This window comes from Limanda limanda, chromosome 11 (genome assembly GCF_963576545.1).
Source record: "Limanda limanda chromosome 11, fLimLim1.1, whole genome shotgun sequence".
NCBI lineage: Eukaryota > Metazoa > Chordata > Actinopteri > Pleuronectiformes > Pleuronectidae > Limanda > Limanda limanda.
In genome coordinates, this window is record NC_083646.1 from 10,881,075 (window position 1) to 10,908,242 (window position 27,168).

Below are 27,168 nucleotides of genomic sequence, written 5' to 3' on the forward strand. Positions count from 1 at the left end.
CTCGTGACGATTGACCAATGATGTGCAGCTGCGTCACTGCGCTGTTTAATATTAGTGCAAGAACTCCACAAAATACTTATAACCTGGCTCTACTACAATATTCTTCCTGAAAATACTATAGGCTACAGGCTTGCGTAGGTCAGTCACCTGTGAAGACCAGCATCATTAACCCCTGAACCAGCGCGGAGAAATGCGCTCCCTGGGCCGCAGGGATGAGCCAGCCCCACGCCACTACGCTGCCATGGTTGGAACCAGGACACCAGTGGACACAGGAGCTGGGTCCGAACTCATGGGTAAGTTTGGCAGTCCGTCGTGTTGGCAGGACTTTAACCACCTATTCATTGCACAATATCTAATAATATGTAAATTTAAAAAAAAAGAACCATAACCATTTAAAAATAAATATATAATTTTTTTTTAAAATTAAAATATTAAATTTAATTAAATTTAAAAAATAAAAAACTGCACGCGCACATCCTGCGCAGGAGCCCATTAGGCACATAATGCGCAGAAACCTTCTGCGCACATGCTGCGCAGAAATTGCGCTCACAGGTTTTTTTTTTTATTCATTTAATTTAATTTTTCTTTTTTTATATTTAATTAATTTAAATTTACATAGTGTCATATATTCTGCAATTAATAGGTGATTGAAATCCTGCCAATTTTAAGAGTTCAGTATATTGCCGGCACGAAGTCCGACAACAACAACAACCTCACAACAGTTCCTCATAGCAGCATGATGCATACAAAGAGAAGTATAAAAACCTAAACATTTTGGCGGCATAGTAGGGACATTTGCTGATGTCACCATCCGTGGCTCCGTGGACAGTCAAGCCAGCATCTAAAACATCCTCCTGGATGGCTCCCTGTGTGAACAGACACGCTGCGGTAACAGACTTTGGTTAGAGTCAAAGATGAATCAAAAAAAGATTAAATTATCAGGTGCACAATTCAGAAAGCACCGCAAAGTAGAGGAGGAGAAGAAGAAAGAACAATATAGAGGTAAGAATCACCCCGATTGTGGACATCATTAATGTTTATTTTTGTCGACATGACATGATATGCTATCAGTACAGCTGATTTCAGACTCTTTATATTTTTTGTTATATATTTCGATTGTTTTTTATAGCTTACAATTTTGTCTGCCTGTGTGTGCATCTGTATACAGTCCAAAAGTTATTGTGAATGCATGACAGTTTGCGTGTGTATGTTGGGGGGCGCCAATTTGAAATCTCGCCTAGTGTGCCAACATTGCCAGGGCCAGCCCTGTGCATCCTCTGAGGGTGGCAGGGGGGCTGGAGCCAAACCCAGCTAATGCTGGGGCGAGACAGGCTGCCAGTACAGAGACAAACCAACAGTCCGACTTATATATGGGTCACTGTTGAAGTAATGTGACTCTATACCATTCCCCATATTCCAAGAAACTCTCATACCCTTCCTGCATCTCCCAAAAGACCTGCCCAGTCGGATAAATACAGACTAAAGTGGCTTTTAACCTCCACTATAACTAAATATAAAATGAATTACCATCATATCAAACAACATGAACATAAAACTGAAACATCATGAGGGTAGGATTTATTGTTTTTATTGTTTTATTAGACTCAGTTCTCAGAAGGTGTATCTTTAGAACTGGTAGGTGAACTGTACATTTATAAAATGTTTTTTAAATGAATTTATACACTTTAGTTTACTTTATTTAATCTATAAAGGACCCCATCAAAATTTAAAGGCAGAGGTGAGGAAAAGCCTGAGTAGTTCTAATGGAAGGCCCTAAAAGAAAGGAAAGTCGTCAAAAAACAAAGTAAACTAATTGACCACTGTATGCTAATGTCCCTCTCTTCCTCTGTGATTGCTTCACTACCTATCGAAGCACATGCTGAAGTTTCCTAGGCCTCAGCAGTGAGCTCTCCTCCACAGTGCATGCTCTCATTCCTCACTTTCTACCTCCCCTCCCCCACTCCCTCATTCCCTCTGCCTCACCTGGCGACACACCCGGCTGCTCCATATCAACCAATCGCTGCTCCAAGACAGCCACCAAGGAAGTGCACTTCCTGTATTTCAGCAGACTGGGGCAGAAGAAAGGAGAGAGTGGTGTACTTTGTTTTTCTTTTCTTTTTTTATTTGACAGATGGGTGCACACAGGCTGTACTTAGAGGGTTTGGAAAGGACTGACGTGGTGGACTGATCCAGGAGACCTTTGACAGATTTATGCAAGAGCTCAACGTTCAGCAACAGCGACTGAGAGGACAAGACAGAGAGAAGAAGGAGGGGACAGAAAAGTGTCAATCTGTTCAGACTTGTTTGGGAATTCGGAGCAGGGTAGGTGGAGAGAGCAAGCAAAAGGGAAAAGCAAGGAGAGCTCAGGCGTAAACATTACACTTTTCACAAGACTTCATTTCGTGAGAGGGGGAAAAGAAAAAGACATGTCTGACTCATCTGGACTAAAGGAAGCCATGTGTAAGGACATCTAGTCAATGTGAATACATGGAACGAATTCTTGTGTTGTTTTGCAACCTAATGCATTTTTAGCTGAGCTGGATTGGAGGGGGGAGATTGGATCTCCCCAGGACGCCACATTCAGGTGAGTCGATCGCTTTAGTAGGTTTTCATGGATCTCAGCTTTGCATTTCTGTAGATTTCTTCCAGTCTTGGACGAGGATTCAGATCAGACTTAGTTGTGGTTTACATGTTACATGTCTTGCCTATGTGTCACAGGGCCTCACTTTCTGAAGGGCTTCATTTTGGTATGTTGTACTTTGCAGGTCTGTGTTGCATTCTTACCGACCTGTACGAGGGTGTCACCTTTTCTCTCGCCTGCTTCTTGCTATTTAAATGTAAAATTACTGTATAACTAGAGTTAGGGTTAAAGTATCATATGGCTACTAGCATGGACATGCAGTTGAAGGTATTTACTATGTTTGACAAATGAAAAAAACAAAGTAAGCAGCTGAATTGTTGCATTAGTAGTAACTTTTTAGAGGTAGCAGCAAAATTAGGTGAATGTAAAGACAGTTCGTTTTCAGTTCTGTGAAATTAACACAATATGGATTGTGTGCAGAGCCTTGTGCTTTGCTTCAGTTTGACCTGCATGACAGTGGTTTGTCCTTGAAAGTGCCTTGATTGTTACTGCTTTATTTCTTCTAGGTTCTCCAAATTGGGCTACAATGGCGACAAAAAGACCCAGCTGCACCCTCTTTGACACTGTATCTAACATAAACATGTCTGACCGCAAGCTTCAGCCAGGTGGAAAAATCTCCCGGGATCCAAGTCCCAGACCAACGAAGACTGCCCAATCTGAGCGAGACCGAGACAGCAAACGAGAAGAAGACCGGAGGAGGGAAACAGAAGTGGAGAAAACGAGAGACAAAGCAAGATACAAAGACGTAGACCCACGAGAGAGATACTATGAAAGAACGCCTGTGTCCAGGATGAGAGAGGAAGAAAAAGAGTGGAGGGAGAGAGAAAGGAGGCAAGGAGACGACAGTAGCAGAAATGGACGGCCACTGTCAAATCTAGAGAGGGACCCTAAGAGAGAGAGAGGGAAGGGGAAGAAAGGTGACACATTTCCCAGAATGAGAAAAAGCAGTGAAGAACGTGACAGAAGAACCATGTTCCCCACCAAGATTGATGAAAAAAAAGGAGAAGGTAGGCAGAGGCGAATGGAGGCAGACGACTGGGAGAGAGAGAAAATGAAGACATGGCAGAGGGAGCAGTACAGAGAGAGAGAAGGAGATGAGAGGCAAAGCAGGGCAAAGGACGAGGGGAGAAAGAGTGGAGGGAGACCTGTGGATGATCAGAAATTGCGACAGAGGGAAAGATATGAGGGGAAAATATCTGATGCTGATTTTCAATACAGGGGAAGAGAAGTGGGAGATTCGAGGGACAGAAGAGAGAGAGATGCTGCGACGAAGAGAGAGAAGCCAAGGCCTTACATGGGAGAAAAGCAGGTCAGGTTGAGGTCAGCGGACAGACGAAGAGACAGAGAGATCCACTCGAATAGGAAGGAGAGGGAAAGGACGCCGAGACGAGAGGGAAAGAGGGACACCAAAAGTGAAGGGGACAGCGAAGAGAGAGAGATGAGGAGGGAAAAGGTAAGGGACAGTGAGAGGAAGGAGTTGATATATCAACACAGCCAGAGCGAGGGGGACAATAAGGGCAAAATACAGAGGGAGTCAGATCCAAACAGGCAGGGATACAGAGAGGACGACAGGCAGAGGGACAGAGAGCGAGAGGGGGATAGATCCAGGCGGAGGGCAGGGGAGAAAGATAGGGAGAGGTATAAAGATGTTGACGGGAGAGCAGCAAAGGAGGGAGAGAAATGGAGGGAAAGTGGGAGAGACTTGAAAGAGGATAGAGCCCGGCCAGACCACAGGATGGAGGACGAAAGATACAAGCAGATGAGACACAGAGAAATGAAGGAAAGAGAGGCTGAGAGTAGGTGGGATGATACAGCAGGAAGAAGCAAAAGCAAGGTGGCGCCTCAGGTGCCGCCACTATCCCAGAGCAGTGGAGAGTGGAGCAGTGACATGGACAGCGAGGTGAGATACAGAAGAGGTCGAGACAGTTATGAAGAGAACGAATCAGGGAGAGAGAGAACAGCCGAGCACAAGAGAGATGTGGAAGAAGCGAGGGATCCAGAGAGAGCTGCTGAAAGAAGGCAAAGGGATCAGAAGAGGGGCGAAAGACGAGAGAGAGAGAGGGGAGAGGGGACAGGCAGCCTGCCAGCACAGAGGAGGATGTGGTTAGAGCCGCAGAGCGGTAAGAATACTAAAGAAGAGATTGCAGACACACAGAGACACACGAGGGGTAGAGAAGAAGAGAAGATTGTGGTGTCACGGGCAGAGCGGGAAAGAGAGATGCAACAAGTCAAAGAGGAACCAGATGAGAGCAGTTACAGAGAGAGACATGCAGGCAAAGAGGAGAACAGCAGAAACATGGCGAGGGAGAACGAGGGTGTGAGTGTAGATGAAGAGGAGGTCTTGAGAGAAACTGATAAAGGGGGAAAGCAATATCTGTCCGACAGCAGTGGTGGAATAGAAGGAGGCTGGGAGAGGGATGCGGAGAACACGACAGACAGCAAAGAGGATAGTGACAGGGAGGAAGAGGGCAGGAGCCACTATTTCGTCCACCCCGAGAAAGGAGGAGAAGGGGAATCAGGTAGGAAGCAAGAGAGAGACAGTATGCTTTCAGTAGAGGACGGCTTTGTGACGGTCTCCAGCGGCGGAGACGAGGATGAGAGGGAGGAAGATGAAGAAGAGGAGTTTGAGGACTGTCAGGAATCCTGGGGAGGTGGAATTAAAAATGACGGCTCCCCGCCTGTTGGCTTCAAGGGCCCTGAGGGAGACAAGGAGAGGGTAGGTGAAAGGACAAAAGGGAAGGAGGAGGCAGTAAATGAGGAGAAACAAGGGAGGGAGAAGCAGTCAAAGTATGTCTTCAGTGTGTATGGGACAATTTTACCGAAGTCAAAAGCTGGTGACATGTCATTGTCGCAAGTTGATGAGATGGGAGTTGACAACCCAAGTTTGGAAAAGTGTCGTCACCACAGCGATGACGTCACGCAGCAACATCATGGTGACCAGCATCCAACACCTCCATTCACCTATGACCAGGACAAAGAAGGCAAGAGCGAGCATGACGTGACAACAGAGATGGAAGTGCGGGACAGGTCGTCTTCAGGACCTGACAACTCAGAGGCCGAAGAGGGAATGAGGATCAAAGTGGAGAACCCGTATGAGGAGATAGGGCAGGTTAAAAGAGACTCACAAACCGAAAAGCTCCTTGTAAAGTGGAGAGAGAAAAATGTAGTACCGGACGAAAGGAAAAGTGAGCAACTTTCTCCAACTAATCCCTACGGTGATGTGTTTCCTCCGGCCAATGTTGAACAAATTCATCCCATCTTGGATGGAGCTGGAGCAATGAGTCCAGAAGAGGTGGAGGCCATTCGCATCCGAATGAGTGGGGCATGGAGCATGTCCGATGAGCCCAAGCGGCACTCGCAAGCCCCCCACCTCAAATGGGCCAAAAATGTGGTTCTCGGGATCCTGGGACAGTCGGAGGACCAGCTAAAGGATGAACCAAACCCAGAGAAACGCGGAGAGGTCAACCAGCCTGAGCAAGACAGACAGCGGGAGGACAGAGGGATTCCTGTTGGTAGGATGTCAATGAATGAACAGCACTCCGCGCCCGAGCTGGAGGAGTACTTGCCGTTGGAATTGGAGGGATTCAGAGGTATGGGGCAGAGCCAAGTTGACATGCATGACGAGCAGTTCACAGCAATGCATGGTGACAGTGACACACCCACACACACTCATGCTGACACACTGTTAGACACAGAAGGGAAGGAGGCTGACAATACGGAAAAGGAGACTGAGTCCACTGGTCACCTTCAGCTAGAATTGGTAGATATAGACGTGACAATTACTCAAGAGGGAGGCGAGGAAGTTGTGCTATCAGAGGCAGAAAAAGAAGAACGTAGAGAGAAGGAAGTGGAGATGTTTTTATCTGTGAGCAACACTCTGTACAAGCCCAGCAGCTGCCCCATTCTTAATTTTGAATCTGAATCTGACCTCCTCGTCCCCTCCAGAGAGGGTGAGAGCCAGGAGGAGGTCGAGAGAGAGGGTGAAAGTGAAGAAGAGAGGGAGGGAGGGGAGCCTCAGGAGTGGGGTCCCGCAGTGGAGGAGGGAGAGATGAGGGTAGGAGAAGAAATGGAAGGGGACAGTAGAGGGGGAGAGGTGGTGGCAGTGACGCAAGTAAAAGGGACTCTGACGAGCAGTTTCAGTTTCAAAGACTCGGGTCCCGAGGCTCGGAAACGAAATAGGGGGATCCGTAAAACTACTGAACGAAGAAAAGGAGAGCTTGGAGAAGAAGAGGAAGAAGAGGAAGGTGGTGGAAGGGATCGCAGAACCCGAATATTCTCAACAACAGGTAAAGACAGAGGACTGAGGATTGAAAAACAAATCAAATGGCTCAAATCAATCATTTCAAAGAGGCACATAATTCCCTAACCTCTCCTCACTTTTAACCCCTGTCTATGTTTCCACCAATCAGCATCTGCAGCTTGATTCGTTGATCAGATTGCAACGTTTCGTACCCACAGGGGAAACTCCCAAGAGGCACCTTGCAGACTGAGAGTTTTCTTCATTATTTTTGTCGTTTCATCAACCACAGAACCAATAATCTAGGGCTCGCAGACGTATCAACCCACTGATCTGATGTCATCACATTACCTCTAAACTGGAATCTGCGTCACAGTGTTTTGGTTGCAGGTGGTGGGTGGAGATCAGTGGAGGTGGAGAGTGAATTAGCTAAAAGGCGGCGGTTGATCATACTTTGAGACACAACACAAGAAGAGCTGGAGACACACTCATCTCTTTGATTGTGCTTTTTGTTATTTATGTAATTTAATCCCTATTTATCTATTTATTTGTGTATTTATTCATCTTTATTTTATTGAAATTTATTCTGAGTGCTGCTGTGGTTGATCGTAAATCCGTCCTTGGGAATACAGTATGCTGTTTTATAACGTGTCAACAAAAGGATACTTCTACATTTCAGATGATGAGGATGATCGGAGTAAAAGCTGGGGAGAAGTCGAGCTCAGGTGAATAAAACAATCGCACACAACACGACACACCGCACTGCAAACACACGTTTCTTGTGACTTATTCATTTGACCAACACTTGTGTTGCTTTTCTTTTGCGATGATTGTGAAGCGTTTTTGGCTCAGCTCATGTTGTTTTGAACCGTGACTTTTCTCGATGTTACACCTTTCCACTTCTTTGTCTTATTTAAATTCAGATTTAGTTTCCTTGACAAACTGTAGTGGCTGTAGCTCAGATATATCAGGAAGGTCACTGAATGTTTTAAGCACTCAAAACAATCCTGTCCTGCACTTTTAATACTTATGTTCCACGTTAAAAAGCATACTTTTTACTTATGCATCACGGTTCTAAAGTTTCTTTCTTTGCACTGCAGGAATGTTTTGGACACAATCGACAGACGGAAAAGGAATTCGAGGTTTTTCAGTGAGTCCCTCTTTTTTTTTTTTTTGTGCCATATTCCCGTCAACCGCATTACATTAGTATATAAATTCTCAAGGGATAAATCAAGCATCTTTCATTTTCATTCTCAAAATGTTTCATGGGAATTTTTTTGTGTTGAGTTTCATTACACAATGAACCTGAGGCTGCGTATAGGAAAGGGTTGTGTAGGCGATAGTGACGTGCATTCAGATCATATCTCCTGTGACTGTGGCCAGGAAAAGCAAGACATGTCTTGAGAATTTCCCTTCAATGAGTGTGATTCATATCCTGTTTAATGGCGCCTCAATAACTGTTTATCTAATCCCAGCAACATTTTGGCTGTTGAACGTAGATGAAATGCATAAATGTTATTAAATTAGTGTGTTTGCGCACTCGAGTTCAAATTATGTTTTAAACTGAGCTAAATCTAAAATGGCAGCCGTTCTCTGGGGCTATGATTAATACTGCGTATGTGCTGTATTGAGCATGTGTGAGTCTGTGCAGGCACAGACAGGTTTCTGCAAGTAGCTCCTAAGTTGAGGTGAAAACAGCTGCTGCAGTTACATTGCATTCCGACAAGTATGTGTAAAAGGAATGCCAAATGCAAACAGCTCCTCTCGGTGTTCCTCTCTCCGTCTCTGTTCTTTTCTATGCTTTCTGTATTTTTCAACCTTCTTTTTTCTTTCTCTCCCTCTTCTCTCTTTTTTCTTTCAATCTGTTTCCCTCTCCTCCTCCCAGATGCTGCCCAGCTCTACCAGCAGTACAGCGAGGCGGCGCAGAACTCTGAGATCCTGAGTCAGGCTCGCTCCGATGGCCGGTCGGTGTCCGAGGACAGCACCTCCCCTACTGCTCTGTCGCCTCTTCCTGCCCGCAGACCTCTACCTCCACTACCGCCTGTCCCACACCCTCACTCCTTGTCACACAGCGCCTCCATCACCAGTGTACAAAGCTTGCCTCTTCCTGAGCCCCCAAAGAGCGAGGGCAGGCCTCCCTCTCCCCGTCTGTCCATCACACTCCAACAGTCAGCCACACTGTGGCGGGACCTGCCTGGGGTCAGGAACAGCGGTCAACTGGACGATCTCTCAGAGGACCAGAGGCGCCTGCAGGAGGTATCACATCGTTTTTCTGTCACCATTTATTGCAATGCAATTCCTCCGGCAGCAAGTTTCTAGGTTTTTTTGCCCTTGAATTTCACTGAGGCAGGAAGGTTTTACAAACCTTTACATGGGGATTTTAAAACTTGATATTTACTGTATCTGAAAGGAAGGCTAAACCATAATCTTGCATTTTTACTTCTTTGGAAAGTAGAGGGCACATCATAGTCCTCTGGGCATTGAAGTGCAACTCAGTCAGCCACATTTATTTACACTGCCTTACTTCCTAATCCAGTCCAAATACATTTGAATAAATTTGATTATAAACAGATGATTCAACTTAAAATAAGAACAACTCAAATGGTGGTTTTACTACTGTAAAGATTGAGCAATGTAGGAATTTCTCAGTCAGAAGTTTTGCACTTGTTTTACTGGAAGTGAACAGATTGTATGTTTATCGAGTCAACTGCACTCTTTAAATGAAATAAACACAAATTCTGATTTTAATGATTCACTGCCTTCTGCTTGTTTATCATATTTAAGTGACCTTACAGGTTTTGTCACAGCAGCAGCTTCTCTACTTTATTCCTGTGATGGTGACCTTTAGCAAATGGAGTACTGAGATGAATCATCTTCTTACAGTTATTACTTCACAAATCAAACCACTAGCGTTACTCAGAATACTCTAATTGCCAAATCCCACAACAACCCCCCTCCATAAATACAGTTTTCAATATCAGAAGAGTGCCTCTTGCCAAAAGGTGTGATGCATCGACATGTTTCTCTGGTACTGTCGGTGTTTTCTTGTAAACAGACGTGCCACTTGTTGCGAAATAACTCTTCTATGTTAGTCACGTCCTCGTCAGTCTCTCTGCCTCGGAGCAAAAAAAAACTCCTCACTTATCTGCTGTGAATCATTGTCTAGTTTTTTCTCTTTTCTCTGTTAATCTGTTCTATCTGTGTTTTGCTTTTCAGGTGAGATTTGAAGTGTTGACCTCAGAAGCCTCCTACTGCCGGAGTTTGGATATTGTTGTTGAACACTTTGTCAAGTCCAAACAGCTGGGGGCGCTGTTGACCACGCAAGATAGAAACTGGCTGTTTTCCCGGCTTGCAGATGTTCGAGCCATCAGCCACAGGTTAGAGATTTTAAACATTTACCCCAACAAGTTCTTAATTGATTTGTGGCATATCTTTTACGTTTCTGTTATAACCTTTCTGACAAAATAACTCATATGTGACATTAATATGTGATAATCAACCATGTTTGTGTAAAAAACAGCATCACAAGTCAATGGGAGAAATCATTATAACAATGATCTTTGTGGGTTTTGCTTTAGTTTTTTGTCAAAGCTGGAAGAGCGTGTGGAAACGGAAATCGTTCACTTCACGGTGTGTGATATCATCGTTCGGCACTGTCAGCGCTTCAAAATGGTTTATGTGCCCTACCTCACCAACCAGTCCTATCAGGATGCCACCTACCAGAGACTCATGTAAGCCACCCAGTTAAGCTTTTGTGTTTTTCTCTGTTGGAACATCAGTTTTAGTTCGCAACCCAGAAATAGATCCAGAGAAAACCACAGCAGGATAATTTCCTCTCTCTGGAAATAACACTTGCCACATTTCCAGCAGTGAATGTGATTTCTAGTTGTTGAAAACTTCGGCTATTGTCTGTATTATTTCTGTCTGTCAGAGCATTCTGTCTTGGTAATTTCTACAATCCCACCTTAACAACGAAGAACGAGACACAAATCTCTTACACAGGGTTCGTACGGTCATGGAAAACCTGGAAAAGTCATGGAATTTTAAAATGTGTTTTTCCAGGCCTGGAAAAGTCATGGAAAAAAATAATTTCCCAAAAGTTTTGGAAAAGTCATGGAAATTTGTTATATTCTTATTTTCATGTCGTTCGTTTTAGGGATGGGCATAAATACTCGACTATTGATTAATTGATCATTAAGAATTTCATTGATGACATGTTTTCATCGATAAACTATTGCATGTTCGCTATGTGGCAGGAGGTCGGAATATCCGAGTTGCCCTGAACGCAGCACAGCGTGTCTGTTAGCAGCTGGAGGAAGCAGCCCGGAGCTAAGCCTCTGCTGCTCGGCTTCATGTCCGCACACGGACCCTCAGTCCACGCGGAGGGTAACCCGGACAGACCCGGGTCTGGGTGAGGGGTTCCGGGAGTGAGGGCGTTACAACGACCGGACTGAGAGGTCGAGAGCCGTCAGATCGAGCTAGCTCTCAGCGGCTAGCTGCTCTCTCAGCGTGGCTTAGGAGGACAGCAGCGCTTATTTACAAGTGTAACATTGAACGGATCCTGTTTAACTGCCACAAGAGTTGTTAATCTTGTAATAAAGATCTCAATGAGGAAACACGCTGTTTTTTCTATTTTCACTGCATTTTAATATAGGCTATAAATAGTGAATTTTAATATAAAAATATGAATGATTAATCGAAAAATCGATCGTTAATTCTTCCGACGATCGATTAAGACAATTTAATCGAATGCCCATCCCAAGTTCATTTACGCTGAGTTTTAAATAATCCATACATTTTTAAAGAAATATGCTCAAAATATAAGCAGGCATACTTTGGTTTGTGTCATTTAAGGTGTGCTGCGTATACACCGAGATTTCACGCAATGTTCGGTCATGGAAATTTGGTTTAAAGTCATGGAAAAGTCATGGAAAAGTCATGGAAATCCATTGGTCAAAATGTGTATGAACCCTGCTTACAGTATTATCACACTTTAATGCTCAGAGCATGGTGCATACGACAAAGGTTAGTTCGTAATATGCACACCGATGGGAAACAGTTGTTTGTCTACATTTGGCTCAGCCCCCTCACTGTTGTTGGGGTTGTTGCAAAGTCAAAGGTCGGGATCTTCTGATGACATGAAAACAACAATGCCTAGTTAAACCAATCAGGCCAAGATTCATTCAGTAGTACAGGATACAGCATGATCAAGCTTGCATTGTATTAGATTCAATCATGATCGATCAAAGGGGAAATAAAAATGATCGTATGGTGGTAAAATGTTACATTTCCCTTACAGTTAAAAATTGGTCTTTCTTGCAGGAATGAGAATCAAGGTTTCAAGAGGATTGTGGATAAACTAGAGAGGAGTCCAGTTTGTCAGAGACTTCCTCTTCGCTCCTTCCTCGTCCTTCCTTTCCAACGGATCACAAGAATAAAGCTGCTGGTCCAGGTGTGTGATTGTGTGCATGCTCTCTGACACATTATGATCAGTCCTGTACCTTTTTACCTAACCTTGACACCCACATGCGCTTTTTCTGTGCAGAACATTGTGAAGAGAACTACTCCAGGTACAGCGGAGGCGACACATGCCATCAAAGCAATGAAACTTCTGGAGAAGGTACAACAGGAGCCTCTTTCCCACTATTAAAAGTTCTCGTTTTGGATTCTTAAGTGACAAATCTGTTTGTCTTTCATTTTCTGTCTCCTCTAGTTAATTCAAGAGAGTAATGACAGCATCTCCCAGATGAAAAACATTGAGTCCCTGGTCACGCTTAGTGCTAAGGTGGACTTCGAATGTAGGGTAAGTCGTAATAATAATAATACATGGTTCAAACAGGATAAAAAGATTTCAGGACTGAGGAAAATAAGATAACACAAAAGATAACACTGATTCTGCAAGAAATGTTCTAGTTCCAGAGCTGAGGAACCTCAATGATGATCTATTATTTTACTACATGTTCCTGTATAATGTATCATGACTTTGATTCGGGCCACATGTTCCAGCACTAAGGAGTCAATTCTATGGTTATTTTCAGTGATTTTCATAAAAGCTACAACTAAAGGAATCATTTAATAAAATGATCAGAACTCGAGTTTTATGGAGCGGTTTCTCCTCCATTAGGGTCTTGATCAGGAGATGTAGTAAACTTTGCCTTAGCTTGGAGATGACTCAGCTTTGCTCACATGATCTATAGTCAAATGATAATAGGCGGTCAGATGTACAGCTGACCATGAGATAGTCCAGATAAAGTTAGTATGTGGACCTTGAGTCAAGATCATTTAGTCAAACTGTAATTTCCAAGCTGAATTTTAATCTCGACTGTGTGTGTGTCACAGACTCTTCCCCTGATCAGTCAGTCTCGGAGGTTGGTGCGGGAAGGCGTGGTCACGGAGCTGATGGATTTCTCCCTGAAAGACACAGAGAGGAACATTCACATGCACCTGTTCAACGACTACTTGCTAATTTCACTACACAAAGAGTGAGTCAACACACATGTTCTTCTGTTATGTTTGAATAATCCGTCCTCGGACAGGGCGATTAATCACATCAGTATAAAAGTTTCCACATCAGTTGATGTCGATAACTATCACGATAAATTGGATTTAAATATTATTGTTTATTTAAAGTTTTAAGACAGTTTTTTGCTCCTGTGAAGTTTTTTGGTTGCTTCATGAGCAGAGAATGACAAACACTTGATAAACAAATCTGATAATAATGTGTTAAACCTCAACTGTGCTTACACAATGCATAAGCATTACATTGAAATATATACAACCTTTTGTTATTTTGATATTGATGGAAAGTATATTGTGATAATTATTAATATTGTTTAATTTCTCAGCGTAATCCATCTGTAACTGGCATGTCCCCAAAGTCTTTTATTGTCCCTTCAGTCCCTTCCAGCATCTGATGTCTCTCCCGTTATTTTTCCTGTCTGTTGTCTGCAGGGGGGGAAGATTCACTGTAATCGACCACTCTCCTGTATCCGAGCTGCGTGCTGAGAACTGCCGTATCAAGCTTCACTCTTTACAGAAAAACGTGTTCCGGCTGCACATGCTGCACAAATCCCTGCTGCTAAGGACTGACACACAGTAAGAGAGCGAGATAACCGCAGGGAATGTCTGTATTCACAAAAGTAGAAAAAAAGGGACGACTAATATATTCGTCTTTGTTTTTTTGTTTCCCTTCAGGAGTGACAAGCTACGTTGGATATCTGCTCTTTCCCGGCCACATCCTGAAATAGATTTTTCTGCAGCTCAAGGTAAACCCTTCACCCTGATGCTTAAAAATTTGAATGTCAGACGGTATTTGTGGTTCACCCGCTGAGAGACTGAGGATGCTGTAGAACACCACTAAGATCTTATCATAAAGCAGACATGACTGGGCATGTGAAGACATTCGTCAGCTTTAACGTGACAATACGTGTTGGAAATATGGGGACTTTCTGAAAGCTACAAAATCCCCCACTTGGCAGAAGACTCTAAAACAAACTAGTACCAAAAGGGAGGTAACCAGCCAACTAACTAAAACTGGTATAATCTGTCTGTCAGTCCATCTGTATTTTGCTTATGGAGAAATCTTAAAACACTGCTTTTCGACGTGTTGATTGATGTAACGAGAAAGGCAAACGTACACAGCAAGGGCCTGTTCCTGCACACACATGCATGCACACTTCCAGGTACATGCAATGCTCCATTCACACATCTAGTGCAGTGCCGGTCAGTCACTACTGTAAAAAACATCCGTTAGGCCCCAGAGGTCTGCTGAGATTAGCAAATCCAAGAATGCAGTGTCTCAGGGACACCTTGAGGCAGGTTATCAGCAGGCTATCAGGGACATTGTAGAATTTGTTGTGTTGACCTATTTACCCATCATCGACTGCATGTTGTGACTGTAAAATTTTTTTTCTCTCTGTGAAGATTTTCCACAGATGCAGTGTATTCGATCTTTTAATGGGCAGCAGCCTGATGAACTATCCTTAGAAAAAGCTGAGGTCATTCTAGTTCACCAGCAAAGCAGCGACCGTAAGTTCATCACACGACCTTTGCCATCATTCCCCTGCATCTATTTGTGGATTAATGCACAGAACCATGTAGGTCACAGTCTTTTATGTTGCATTCCGTCTATTTCACAGATTGGGTAGAGGGGACCCGACTGTCTGACCGGCATCATGGATGGGTGGCCGAGTCCCATTTGGAAACCATAACCAACTCTAGAGTCCGAGAGCGCAACCTGTCAGATGCTCTCAAGCTTACAACTGCCAAAGCTGCTGTTTGAGTGGCCTGGTCCGAGTGGCAACAGACAGTGGGACGTCCTGGCTGAAACAATTTGTAAAGGATAAACTGGAAGATGGACAATGGACATTCAGTGAATCAAAGGGGAAAGCAGTTGCAATGCATCTCAATATGGCATTGCCTGTTTCACTCTGTGGGGAAAAAAATATATATATATCGATGTAGAGCGATGCAAGAACTGCTGCCAGAAAAACAATAGAAGTGTTGTCACTGTACTAAAGCGCATCTACGCCACAAACAACATTGTTTGTTTGTTGCTAAAACTTACAGAGAGGTGATTTTTGGAATGAATTGTGGAAAATGTATTATAATTTGTGCATAGTACTGAATCTAATGCTTTTATGACGCGTGTCCCGAACAAAATTGGCCCCTGCATGCAGGAAAGAGCTGTTGAAAATCATGCAACAATTAAAAGCTGCACAGGACATTTCAATAAATTCCGAATGATGGAATAAAAATCACTTTTGAACACGAGCCTGCTTTCTTTTGTCTGTTTTGATCCAGGACATTTGTGCATTAGCAGGAATGTTGTTGCACGCCCACCATGAGCTGCATGTGATCGCGGGCATGCGGCAGCAGGAAGTGTTTACAGAACAACGTGAACTGTACACACACACGTGCACGCCGAGCACGTAGCCTGGATGAGGCGCGGCCGGAGTGCTGGGGGGGGGGGGGGGCTGGTCCTGTTTCCAACAACAGCCATTGGTTGAGAGAGGTCGCAAGGAGACTAAGGCTCAGCCAATGAACGCGCTGCAAGTGGTGACGTAGATCCTCCTGAATGGCCAGACTCCCGCTGTCAATCTCCGCACTCGCAGCGGATTGGTCCAGGATGTGGTGGGCGGGGCTTAGCTGTGTTTGTTGTTGTCGTTGAGCAGAAGAAGTGGAGCAGTCGACATCTTGGAAACGAGCAGAGAATCTCCTCCTCGTTATGTGTGAACTCTGACTTTGCTCATCCAGCATTTGGGTTTTTCACACAGTCAACAGCTTGAGGGATCACTGGTCTACGTCTGCATTTGTCCTGTTTTAGACGGAATCCATTTCTTAGCTTTTGGTTTAAAGGTATGTGGGCAGTTACGTCGCGTTAGCCATTAGCCGTTAGCACCAGCCTCTTTTAGCCGATTTCGTATCTGTTTCTCGCAGCCAGGCCCCGGGGTGTTGGGTTCCGCGTATGTGGATGATGCAGGTGCACTTGTTCGTGTGGTTGTTGTGTTTGATTTCAGACAATTCACCGATTTTAAAGCAGGTTAGCTGAACCTCAGGGCTGCTGCAGTCAAACGGTGACGTGGCCTCACATGACGACGATTCTAATCATAACAACCCCGTGTCATCGTGACCACAGGAGCCCGGTGTAAACACGGTGTCCGCCGCCGGGGACTGATCCTGAAGGGATATTGTGTGGATGTGTTTTGTTGTTGTTGTTTTGTTCATTGTTAGATGTTGTTTACTCACATCAGAGCGAGTAGTAAACAGTGTCACGCTGGTGAACATGGTGATTCTGGGCTTCTTCTGATATGAGGATCACGTGTTTGACCGCATGACATGGGGATAATGTTTGTTTAACATATAATGATGTTTATGAAAATACATATCTCTATATATTTAACATACATTTTCCAGAGAACTTTAGTTAGGGCTGCTTCCAATCTTTATTTTGATATTTATTTGGACCTTTGATCTATTTGACTGTGAATAGATCAAAGGTCCAGTGTGTAGGATTCTAGGGTCTTTGTTGCTTTGGGAGGAGCCTTTGGTGTCAACATCGTGAGTGGATCCTCCCACAGTCTGCCATGTTGAGCTGCCATGTTTCTACAGTAGTCAGGAATAGACAAACCAAACACAGGCTTTAGAAAGGGGCGTTTTTGTTTTTCTATATCTTGATTCTCCAATAGACTTTGAATAGGGGGGGAATGAGGTGAGAGGTATTTGTTTGTTTGCAGAATGTGACTTGAATGTCACTCAATAATACATACTGAAACAATCCTTTATACCATTTTAAAAGTAACAGTATTTGGAAAAACTGTAGATTATTCATTGCATTATTGCCAACATCCTGCATGTCCACTTGTGCTTTAAATAACTAATTTAGATTTTTAACCATGCGACAGTGAATGAATAAAACCAGACATACAAGAGTAGCTACTCAATCCAACAATAATGCAAAATCATCTAATATTACTCAGCCTCTACTCTTGAAGACACCTCAAACACTTGATTAAAAGGCATCTGCATCTCGTTAAGTCCCAAACTGATACTCTGTTAGTATCACTTGTTGAATGAATTCAGTGTTCGGGGAAGTCTGCCTCTTTCGCCTTTGTCTGCTTGGTACGCAATTCTATTGTGTGGAGCTTGATTTTTTCTTGTGTTCTGTTTCCAGATGGCTAGCCAGTATCAGCGCACAGTGCCCCTAGAGGTGAGGAGAGCGGAGGGAGAGAGAGTTCGGGCCAAACATCCTGACAAGATCCCAGTGAGTGTGAACACTGCCTTATTTTGTATAAGGATAAATTTACTGTTAGCAACCTTCAGTCAATTAAACTGGAGTAGAACATTATGTTTGATGAATTTTATTTGATGCAAGTTCTTTTTATTCATTTGGAGTTTATTGACTGTTTATATTTTTAATATGTTAATGATGACTATTTATTCTTGAGCTATTTTCTTTACCAGATCATTGTGGAGCGGGCCTCGAGGTCACGGGCCCCTGAACTGGACAAGAAGAAATACCTAGTGCCCTCAGATCTAACAGGTGAAATACATTAACACATGCAAAGGTTTAAAAACCCTCTAAATTAACATTTATCAGCTAGCCACATGCTACAGATTTCCACATCACAAGAAAAACTTGACCTGCCAGAATATCCAGTTTAGTAGAAAAAAAGCACCTGTTCAAAATTCATACAGCTCAATCCTCAGTTTCCATCGGCCAATAGTGACAAACACAAGATCATTGTCGGTATGGATCCCTTAAACATCATACAGTGTAAACACACACACACACACATTCTATCATAGATGCATTACCGCCACCTTATGGTGGTAGTAGCACATGACTTGCTTTTCTCCTCCGTCCAGTAATGTATCACTGTTTGACGTCTCTCTCTCTCTCTCTCTCTCTCTCTCTCTCTCTCTCTCTCTCTCTCTCTCTCTCTCTCTCTCTCTCTCTCTCTCTCTCTCTCTCTCTCTCTCTCTCTCTCTCTCTCTCTCTCTCTCTCTCTCTCTCTCTCTCTCTCTTTCTTTCTTTCTTTCTTTCTTTCTTTCTATCTTTTTTTCTTTCTTTTTTTAGTGGGTCAGTTGTGCTTCCTCATCCGCCAGCGTGTGTCTTTGAGACCGGAGGAAGCGCTCTTCTTCTTCGTCAACAACTCCCTTCCCCCATCCAGCTCCCCTCTCTCTGCCGTATATGAGGTAACTGAAGATCCCTCCCAACAGACACATTACGAGCAGGTGTACAAACATATACGGACATTTGCAGATCAGTGTCCCGCCCTTAACTGAAACATGAATTTATATCTACACCATTGTGTCCTTTTCACCCTTTTCCCTGAACCCAGCATACCAAGAATGTGTGCCAGATATAATCTGTTTAGTCAGCAGTGTGACTTCAGTTTTTTCTAAATAAGCCATGACCTTCGGTTTCAATCTGAATGTGCTATGTACACCATCAGTTTGTGGTTGAAAAAAAGGACAGTTAGCATGTATGATGAACAAGTTGAAGGATATCAAGTTATTAAGCCAACATGTGTTTAGAGTAGTTTTTAAATTAAATGCAATATATTTTGCTTGGATAAAAAAAAAAATGTGGTCACCTAATTTCCAATTAGTATTATAACTATTTTTCCGGGCTGGTAGTCATGAATAGTAAACAATGTGGTGGTTTAGGGTGTTTCCTTTTTCAAATATAAATGTCATGATGATTACCAGGCATATATTTTAGTTTACTGCTTAAAAAACACATTTAACTGCAGTATCAACTGCTCTAAATGTTACATCATGCCTTATGCTCTGCTCTGTTGTTCCAGGAGCACCATGAAGAGGACCTGTTTCTCTACATGACCTACAGTAATGAGAGCGTGTACGGTGCCTGAGGGAGGAGAAAAGACTGGAGAAAGAGACAGAGCCAATGAGAAGATGTGACCGTCTGAGGAATAGACTTAAGTCCACTTGTATCGTTTCACTCTCACTATTACTCTATGATATTTAGTTCTGATCAGTAACTACAGTACATGGTGGAAGAAAGACATTTTCCTTTATCAGTATTTTTGGGTGGAGCATCATGTGTTTTATTAAACTTTAAGCTATGTGGACAGCTGAGGTGGTGAAAGAAGAAAGGAAGTTTGAAAAAAAGGCATATAAAAGGAAGTTATTACAAATATGTTGAGAGCTCTCGTTATCTTTCTCAGTTACCTGTATTTAATGCAAATAGTATTTTGTTTCTTTTGTAAATTAATGTTGAACTTTTGTGAAAAATAAAGAGGAAAATACATAAAAATACCCTGTTCTGTTTATCTTGTGGCTTTAGATGTTACATTGAAACACCTGAAATCAAAACCTTTTTGTTGGTGCACAGAATATTGAGATTGGGGTGTTTAATGCAATGAACGATTCAAACATTACACATGATCATACTTAAAATGCTTGGTAAGCAAACTAACTAGTGTACAGACAAGTGCAAAATGTCACGTTTCAACCTAACACGTGTTGTAGAGGAAGGACAAAGAAAGAAATTCTTAATAGGGAAGTGTCCTGTCTCAACCACACTCGCTGGACACTTCTTGGAACTTCTGTGGCTATTTTAATTTTTTTCAAACCAAGGGGCGTGATATTTTGACAACTCATCAGCATTCTTGTCGGCCTGACTGAAAAGTTACATAACATAATTGACGAGCCGTATCTGAGAGACTTTTCAGGCGAATCGAAAGTTAGAGGAAGAGAAGAGAAGAGCCATGGAGCTGGAGGAGGTCCCCTTGGAGAAGAAGAGAAACGGAGATGGTGAAGGCGCAAGTAAACTGGTGGTGGAGGTCAAAGCTGAAGGTATCAAGAATTGTATTAATTAGATTAAATTGTGTATTTGTTTAAATTGGACAATGCAAATTCATTAACGTGCAGTACAAGTCTATCATGTAAATGCGCCAGATTCAGCTGAGAAGGCTAGTTTAAAATTGGCAAGTTGATGATAAAAAACATATAAATAACATAAGGACACATGTATACAAAATATCCCAGACTTACCTACACAGCTACTTGGAATTAAATAATTAATACATCAATTTCACAACTTGTAAGCCATGAAAACACGGACTAAGATAAATTGTTGTATGTAGAAATTAAATGATGCATTGGTGTGTCTTATACGGAAGCGTATTGCATTCAACTTGACAAAAGAAAAAATAATATGTTTTTCTGAGATGAGAACCCTTCCCCCTGATTTTTGTTTTATTCATTTTCTTTTTTCAATTTTAATACTTTTATCAAGTACATTATCCTGGTGAAAAATAAACATTAAATATGTGGTTTTTAAGTTGTTTTGTTATTAAAAAATTGTGCAACAAACAAACTTCATATAGCTTAGTACGGAATTTATTTGTTTGGATCGACTTGATTTATTAGTCTAATTAAGATTGTTGATCATTTTTGGAACCGAATCTTATTTTTATAAATTGTTCACAGATCAAATAGACAATTCCACTCTCTGTGAAGTTGCGGCCACATACAGAGGACACAAATTAATAACCTTAGGGCAGGACTGCCCTAAATAACCCTGTCAAGCAACCCTCTACCAGTGCTGTATTGTTATAAGTACGGTGTCAACCGAGTTAAGACACTTAATGACACGCGTGTCTCCAAATGTCTCAAACCCCAAACAAGGTAAAACCGGATAAATGTCAACAGGTGGGACATTTCCATGGAAGTGAGAGCCTCTCGTGGTATTATACAGTAGACTATTAGGTTAATTCAGAAAAATAGAGCAGGATTTATAAAAAAAATTACATTACAACGATCTCAGTCATTCTTGGGAACAACCCTGTTTTTCAGAAATAAAGCGATAATTTTCCTTTGAAAAAAATCTGGGCTTTTTTCTGAATTAACACAATTATCTTTAAAAATTGATGCTCTGTTATTTCATTTTCAAGTGAATGCAATACGCTTCCGTATGATGTACTGATGTTAATACACAATTGATTTTGTTGTATTTGGGTTCAAATGGAAACTAACATTCAGAGGCAACTCGAGTTGTCTGAGATGTAATGTTGAAATTTCTGTGTGTATTTTTGTCTATTTTAAGAGGAAGGACAACCAGACCATTACGCTGCATTGCAAACTCCAGCTGAGGACATCTACGCAGAAGCTTCTTTTGGTGGCTCTCCAGCCAAAGCAGGTACACTATTATATAAGTTGTGTTTGGCGTCTATTTATTTTATTTATCATTTATTTATTTTTGACCCTTTTGGACCCTTCATATAAAACAACTTCGTCATTATAACCTACATTTTAAGTTGAAGTTTAAAAAAGAGCTTTGCAATAACTTGACCACAAAAGTGAATAATTGTGCATGTTCCACCATTTTAGTCTCAGTGCTGCAATCTATAGGAAATGAGAAAAAATTTAAATAATATCATAAATCTAATCATCTGTAACATGTTGACTAAAGACATAATGTCTCGTATTGTTTGAGTCCTAGGATACAGACGTATTGAATGTACTAAATATTTACACATACATTATTATATCTATGCAGTACAGGCACAATATATCCTAGTAACTTGTCTTGTAGTATATTCAAATTTTTTGAAATATTAATCTGCCTATGTAAAACATGTATTTGAATGATATTACAGATGCTGAATATGAAAAATTGCGGGTTTATCTTTTATATCCATTCTTCAGTGACTATTGACTATATAAGCACAATTTATTATCCAGATGTAAACATGCAAATACAAAACCACAGTTATATAATTTCTTTCTGTTAAAACATTTGGTTTGCTGTATTAGTTTTGTGCAGAGTTTATATATTTAAAAATAATTGTCAAAACTGCCTCTTTACAGGCGAAACCTTCTGACGCATCACGCATTTCGGGCGTGCCGCCTCAGTTTCACACTGTCATGCTGCACTGGGACACTTAAATAATGCAGAGTCATTTGCAATGTTTATATTTTTAACTTCTGCTTTTATTACTGTGACAGATTATAATATGTGTTTACATTATACTGTAAATGGAAAATTCTGTTCTTTTTGTCTGTCGAATGAAAACATGGTCAGAGACGCATGGTATATGAAGAACTAAAAAAAAAATCCACTGGTGTGTTTGATAAATTGTTTAAATGAAATATTTTCAGAGATTCTAAAAATATTCCAACATTGTATAGACTATATTTATAATTACACACAACTTGATTTAATTGTTTTACAACAGTAAAATTAAAAGTTGGAAGTGTCTCATTGAAATGGAATCAAAATCTAACCATGATCCTGCTGATTATAAGAAGTTCTGTTGTTATTGTATTTCACACCGTGTATGAAGAACTGAAAATGATGCCCTGGTGAGATAAAAATATATTAACATTTTTTTATTCGTGTGGTTTGAGGTGTGGACAGAGCAGACAAAGTTTCTAGAGCAGGGCCTTGTTTGACTTCCTGCACTGTAATCTCTGATATGAAACAATCTGTTGTTTTGGAGAACCGTGTCTGCAGACAGACACTATCTGCCTGTGCCTCTTTATCTCTCACTCATGCTCATTCTCAAGCAAAGAGAGTTTCAGTCAAAGTTCTGTTGAGTTGAAGGACAACTTGAGCACTGTTCCACATGTTTAATTCACAGGTATCAATGGCGGATATGTTGCTATGGTTACAAGATGTAGGAGGGGAGGGGTCTGTGGTTAAACTGCACTGCTGCAGGCAGACTTCAGTTCAAAGGACAGGAAGCAGGACGGATTAAACAAGCCTCCTCAAAAATCCCTGGACATCATTCTTTAAGTATATTAAATTCTGCCGCAATTATGGAGGGGATAAAAAAGAGGAAGCCAAGGAAAACTTGTCATCCCAGTTATCGGTTGAACTGGAGGGGGAGAGAGGTAGGCCTCAGCTGCTGGTGTGTGTTGTCAATTCATTGACCTTCAGTTATCCTTCAAAATGTTTACCCTTATCAATGCTGCTAAAATCTGTATCTTGGTGATGTTCTCCTCTACACTTGACATCTATTGCACTTCTGTCCGTCCTGGGAGAGGGATCCCTCACATGTGGCTTTCTCTTAGGTTTCTACGTAATTTTTTTACCCTGTTAAAAGGGTTTTTTAGAAGTTTTTCCTTACTCTTGTTGAGGGTTAAGGACAGATGATGTCACACCATGTTAAAGCCCTATGAGACAAATTGTGATCTGTGAATGTGGGCTATACAAATAAAAATTGATTTATTGATTGTTGTGGTTACTGAAATATCTCCTCTAACATTATTCATGTCTTCTCACTCAGGCAAAAAGACCGAGGGAAATGCACGTCTGTATCGTATCGGCTGGTTATTCCTCACAATGATCTGCCTCGTCCTGCTGCTGGCCGTCATCGTCCTCAGTGTGAAACGTGAGTAGCCTGGGATCTGAATTCATGTCAGTGTTTTTCAAAACAAACCTCTTTTGTCTAGAAGCAGATTCTGAAAGGACTGCAGCTGTAACTTACAGTTTAGATTTAAAAGAATATGGACAATAGTTTATCTGACAGGGTCATGTTGCTTTTATCATGTTTTTAAAATTATTTTAAGGGATATGAACTGTGGCTGATTGAATAGCTGCAGCCTGAAGACTTTATTCTTTCCCCTCACAACTCCTCCCACTCTGCTCTGATTTCTAGTGCAAACTGGATCCCCAGATTGCCAAGGGACTGGGGAAGATGGAAAAGGCAAATGCCGGAACGACTTCCCCAAGATTCAGGCCCAGAGTGAGTGCAATGCCAGGAAGAAAAGAAACATGTAGATCAATGAGAACCAAAAGATGAGTGTTTTTGCTTTTAGATAGTTCTGCTTTTTGCGTTGCAGAGGAAGCTTGTTCATGTGCTTGGTTTTTAAAGAACCCGGGAAATTTCATTGAATTTATAACTAGATTCAGCTGAGTAAGATCAGTTTGTTAAAAAATATCAACGTCTTTTGAAAGTTTTCTGTCTCTTCTTGCAGAGGTTGACTGCAACCCGTGTGGTGATGGATGGCTGCTGTTTGAAAAGACGTGCTTTTACCTTTCCACCGTCAGGCTGAACTGGTCCATGAGCAAGAACAACTGCACTGCCGGAGGAGGATCTTTGGCCGTCATCACCAGCCAGAGTGTTCAGGTGGAACAGAAATCAACTCATTGTCCTGCTCGCTTCATTCCCTGGTGATGATTTGGTTGTGTAATATCGTATTTGTGTAACTGTGTAACTCCTCCGTAGACTTTTCTGACTGGGGAAACGAACGGATATTTCTGGATCGGGCTGAGGCGTACTGGAAGTCAATGGAAATGGGTCGACAACACTGCACTGGGAGACAGGTGAATCTGTTTTCCTCTTCAGCCGTCTCGCTCCGTTCTCTTTTCTCTTTTTCAAGTTTCAGGCTCCATAAAATTTGGATCAGATTGTAGGAGATTATTTATAAAGCTTGAGTCGTCAACTATCCAGAATGTAAGCGGTTCGATCCCCGTCTCCCCCATTTCACATGCCGATGTCATTGGGCAAGATAATCTACCCCAATTTGCACCTGACAACGGTTTGTAAGTGTGTGATAGCTTTAGCATAGTTGAATGTGACTTCTGGTGTACTTAAAAAATGTATATTACTCGCAACTTAGGTATATAATTTGATTAAAATATTTCCAAACTATTAACAAAATTGAACGTAATTTTTATGACATGGCTGTTGTATTGGAGGGAACAAGTGTCCCTAATAATGTGTCAATATATAAAAAAAACTAAGGATTTGTTCTCTCTCCACCTTACTATGAATAACCACGATGTCCAATAATATGATGTTATTGTGAAAATCCTTTTTTCACTGCAGCTATTGGGAAGGTAAACCATCCCGTGGGGATTGTGGCCTCCTGAAAGGTTCACCCCAGAAGAACTGGATCAGTTCATCCTGCACCAGCGTAGCCTACTTCATCTGTGAAAAGACGGCCTGACAGCGTCGCCTTTTCAACAGAGAAATGAGCAAACGCATTCTCCGTCTGCAAGCATCACCTCCACAGTAACACGTCGCATCATTTCTCTTTCCACTTTTCAATCAGTAGAATCCGGCAAATAAATGACAAAGCTTCTTCCACAATAGCTGTTTTGTATTTAACACCTGTGGATTTGTAACGTATATCTTCTTGCAGCCTCATGTAGTATCATTTGAACCTTAATGTGGACCTTGTTTCAACAAGGTTTTATTTTCATATAAAATAATCATGCATCTAACTAACAAGTACAATGTCTCTACTTCAATTTGTTTGAGCTTATTATATACAGTATTACTGCTACATATGTTTTATCTTGCTATAAAAAGAACACACCTTTTTTCTCTAGAATAATACTGCAGGAATAATTGCACTGTTGTCTACATAGAGAAACTGAGATTGTTCTCCTTGCAAGTTATTTCAGTGAAATTCTTCAGGTCATGTTGTGCTGTGAGTAAGAACTAAAGTGAGTCAGCACAACTTCCACTTTCTACTGTATTTATCATTTGTATTTGAGAAGTTCACCCTTTCTTACTTGCAAATATGAGAATATACGACCCCAAAAGACTGGAAAACAGCTTGCCTCATCGAATAGTTACACAATCCCGACCAGCATGCCTGAAGCTCATTAATTTAGTTATGTATTGTTTGTTTAATTTGTACAAACAACGAAAGCTGTTTCAGTTATTTCTTTGTTTACAACAAGTTTGGTTTTAATGAGTTATTTGATGCAATAAAAACAGAGTGAAACGCCATGATTGACAGCTGCATCACCGAGACCTCCCTACTGCGGCTCCACCCCCTGATCTCTACAATGCAGACTCTGCACAAGATGGCGGCGTTCGTATCCTGGGTATTTTGGCTTCACTTTTGGATACAGGGAGAAACTGGAGACGTGTCATCCATCTTTATATCATCTTTACCTATATCTATATATCATCTTAGCAGCCAAGAGTGAATTAACATATTTCCCCAAAATGTTATGTTATGTATGTGTAGGATGTGTAACACTTACACAGTGATGGAGGAAGTACTGAAGTTTAGTACTTAAGTAAAAAGTACTTACTTTTAAATTTACTTTAAGAATTAAAAGTAAACGTACTCATGCAATGGGTTGTCTCTCAATGTCTAGGCTGTGCCATTTTGATAAAGAATGCAGATATAGCTATTGGTCATACTCATGCCTCTACAGATGTCACTACTAGTAATAATTATAAGCAACAACATTTGTTTATTGGAAAGGTTGGTGTGCTTATTGTGCTTACCCTCTGTAATACTGTTCACACTCTATCTTACAATTCTGCGGATGACAAGTGTTGTGCAATAATGGTTAGGAGTGATACCATAAGCTAGTGTGCCTTTAGGCGTTCAATAAATTTGGTTATCAAAAATAGAAAAATAAAACATTAATATTTAAAATATTAATATTAAATCATATCTTTAGTTTGACTAAGTTCTCGCGGGGCACCACCCTTCATAGAAGGGAAAAGATAGCCAATTTATTGATTAAGATCAGTCTCATTTAGATCTAGTTCAATTAGAAATCTTAATATTTACTATTAAAGACTATATAATGAACAGTTAAGGTTTATAGAGTTCTTGACAGTGTAGAGGTTGGCAAACTTCACTTATGCAACATTAATGACAGGACAAGGTTAAAAGAAAGCATTTATTATAAACATAATAAGTATAAAACACCAATTACTAAACAATATACTAACTAATAAAGATGTGTGTGTGTGTGGGTGTGTGTGTGTGTGTGTGTGTGTGTGTGAGGGTCTCGCTGGTGGCTAACAAAGAGAGTCACACCTTCCTGTGATCTTTTAAG

The 27,168-nt window shown here is 41.5% G+C and overlaps 3 protein-coding genes across 5 annotated transcripts; all 3 read left to right on the plus strand.

The window, feature by feature from the left end:
• Window positions 1-103: 103 nt before the first annotated feature.
• On the plus strand, window positions 104-15,650 carry arhgef5 (Rho guanine nucleotide exchange factor (GEF) 5). 3 transcript variants are annotated; one of them, XM_061080687.1, is made up of 15 exons: window positions 104-293; window positions 3,148-6,927; window positions 7,558-7,603; window positions 7,979-8,028; window positions 8,764-9,134; window positions 10,095-10,255; window positions 10,457-10,609; window positions 12,201-12,330; window positions 12,424-12,498; window positions 12,592-12,681; window positions 13,218-13,360; window positions 13,830-13,973; window positions 14,073-14,143; window positions 14,802-14,906; window positions 15,017-15,650. In XM_061080687.1, the coding sequence occupies exons 1-15, from the start codon at window positions 191-193 to the stop codon at window positions 15,157-15,159; spliced, it is 5,565 nt and encodes a 1,854-aa protein (XP_060936670.1). In that variant the 5' UTR covers window positions 104-190; the 3' UTR covers window positions 15,160-15,650. The 3 variants fall into 3 exon arrangements, with proteins under 3 accessions (XP_060936670.1, XP_060936672.1, XP_060936671.1); XM_061080689.1 differs by having other exon boundaries at window positions 111-293; window positions 3,148-6,231; XM_061080688.1 differs by lacking the exon at window positions 104-293 and adding an exon at window positions 2,061-2,584.
• A 400-nt stretch (window positions 15,651-16,050) lies between these two features.
• On the plus strand, window positions 16,051-19,661 carry zgc:92606 (uncharacterized protein LOC100000242 homolog). The gene is made up of 5 exons (XM_061080792.1): window positions 16,051-16,235; window positions 17,551-17,640; window positions 17,841-17,919; window positions 18,457-18,575; window positions 19,190-19,661. The coding sequence occupies exons 2-5, from the start codon at window positions 17,551-17,553 to the stop codon at window positions 19,253-19,255; spliced, it is 354 nt and encodes a 117-aa protein (XP_060936775.1). The 5' UTR covers window positions 16,051-16,235; the 3' UTR covers window positions 19,256-19,661.
• Window positions 19,662-20,032: 371 nt separating this feature from the next.
• Window positions 20,033-25,594, plus strand: LOC133013735 (early activation antigen CD69-like). Its single transcript, XM_061080775.1, has 7 exons — window positions 20,033-20,201; window positions 21,454-21,546; window positions 23,639-23,743; window positions 24,011-24,097; window positions 24,330-24,481; window positions 24,581-24,678; window positions 25,184-25,594. Exons 1-7 carry the CDS (start codon window positions 20,114-20,116, stop codon window positions 25,302-25,304), a joined length of 744 nt encoding a protein of 247 aa, XP_060936758.1. The 5' UTR covers window positions 20,033-20,113; the 3' UTR covers window positions 25,305-25,594.
• The last annotated feature ends 1,574 nt before the right edge of the window (window positions 25,595-27,168 follow it).

What these genes read in the sequence shown, in the direction of transcription:
- arhgef5 (XM_061080687.1), top strand. Translation starts at nt 191, where the DNA reads ATGCGCTCCCTGGGCCGCAGGGATGAGCCAGCCCCACGCCACTACGCT. An exon ending in GCCACCTACCAGAGACTCAT is followed by an intron (nt 10,610 to 12,200) that starts GTAAGCCACCCA and finishes TCTTTCTTGCAG; the next exon opens with GAATGAGAATCAAGGTTTCA. An exon ending in CTAATTTCACTACACAAAGA is followed by an intron (nt 13,361 to 13,829) that starts GTGAGTCAACAC and finishes TGTTGTCTGCAG; the next exon opens with GGGGGGAAGATTCACTGTAA.
- zgc:92606 (XM_061080792.1), top strand. Translation starts at nt 17,551, where the DNA reads ATGGCTAGCCAGTATCAGCGCACAGTGCCCCTAGAGGTGAGGAGAGCG. An exon ending in AACATCCTGACAAGATCCCA is followed by an intron (nt 17,641 to 17,840) that starts GTGAGTGTGAAC and finishes TTTCTTTACCAG; the next exon opens with ATCATTGTGGAGCGGGCCTC. An exon ending in CTCTCTCTGCCGTATATGAG is followed by an intron (nt 18,576 to 19,189) that starts GTAACTGAAGAT and finishes CTGTTGTTCCAG; the next exon opens with GAGCACCATGAAGAGGACCT.
- LOC133013735 (XM_061080775.1), top strand. Translation starts at nt 20,114, where the DNA reads ATGGAGCTGGAGGAGGTCCCCTTGGAGAAGAAGAGAAACGGAGATGGT. An exon ending in GGTGGAGGTCAAAGCTGAAG is followed by an intron (nt 20,202 to 21,453) that starts GTATCAAGAATT and finishes GTCTATTTTAAG; the next exon opens with AGGAAGGACAACCAGACCAT. An exon ending in AACACTGCACTGGGAGACAG is followed by an intron (nt 24,679 to 25,183) that starts GTGAATCTGTTT and finishes TTTTCACTGCAG; the next exon opens with CTATTGGGAAGGTAAACCAT.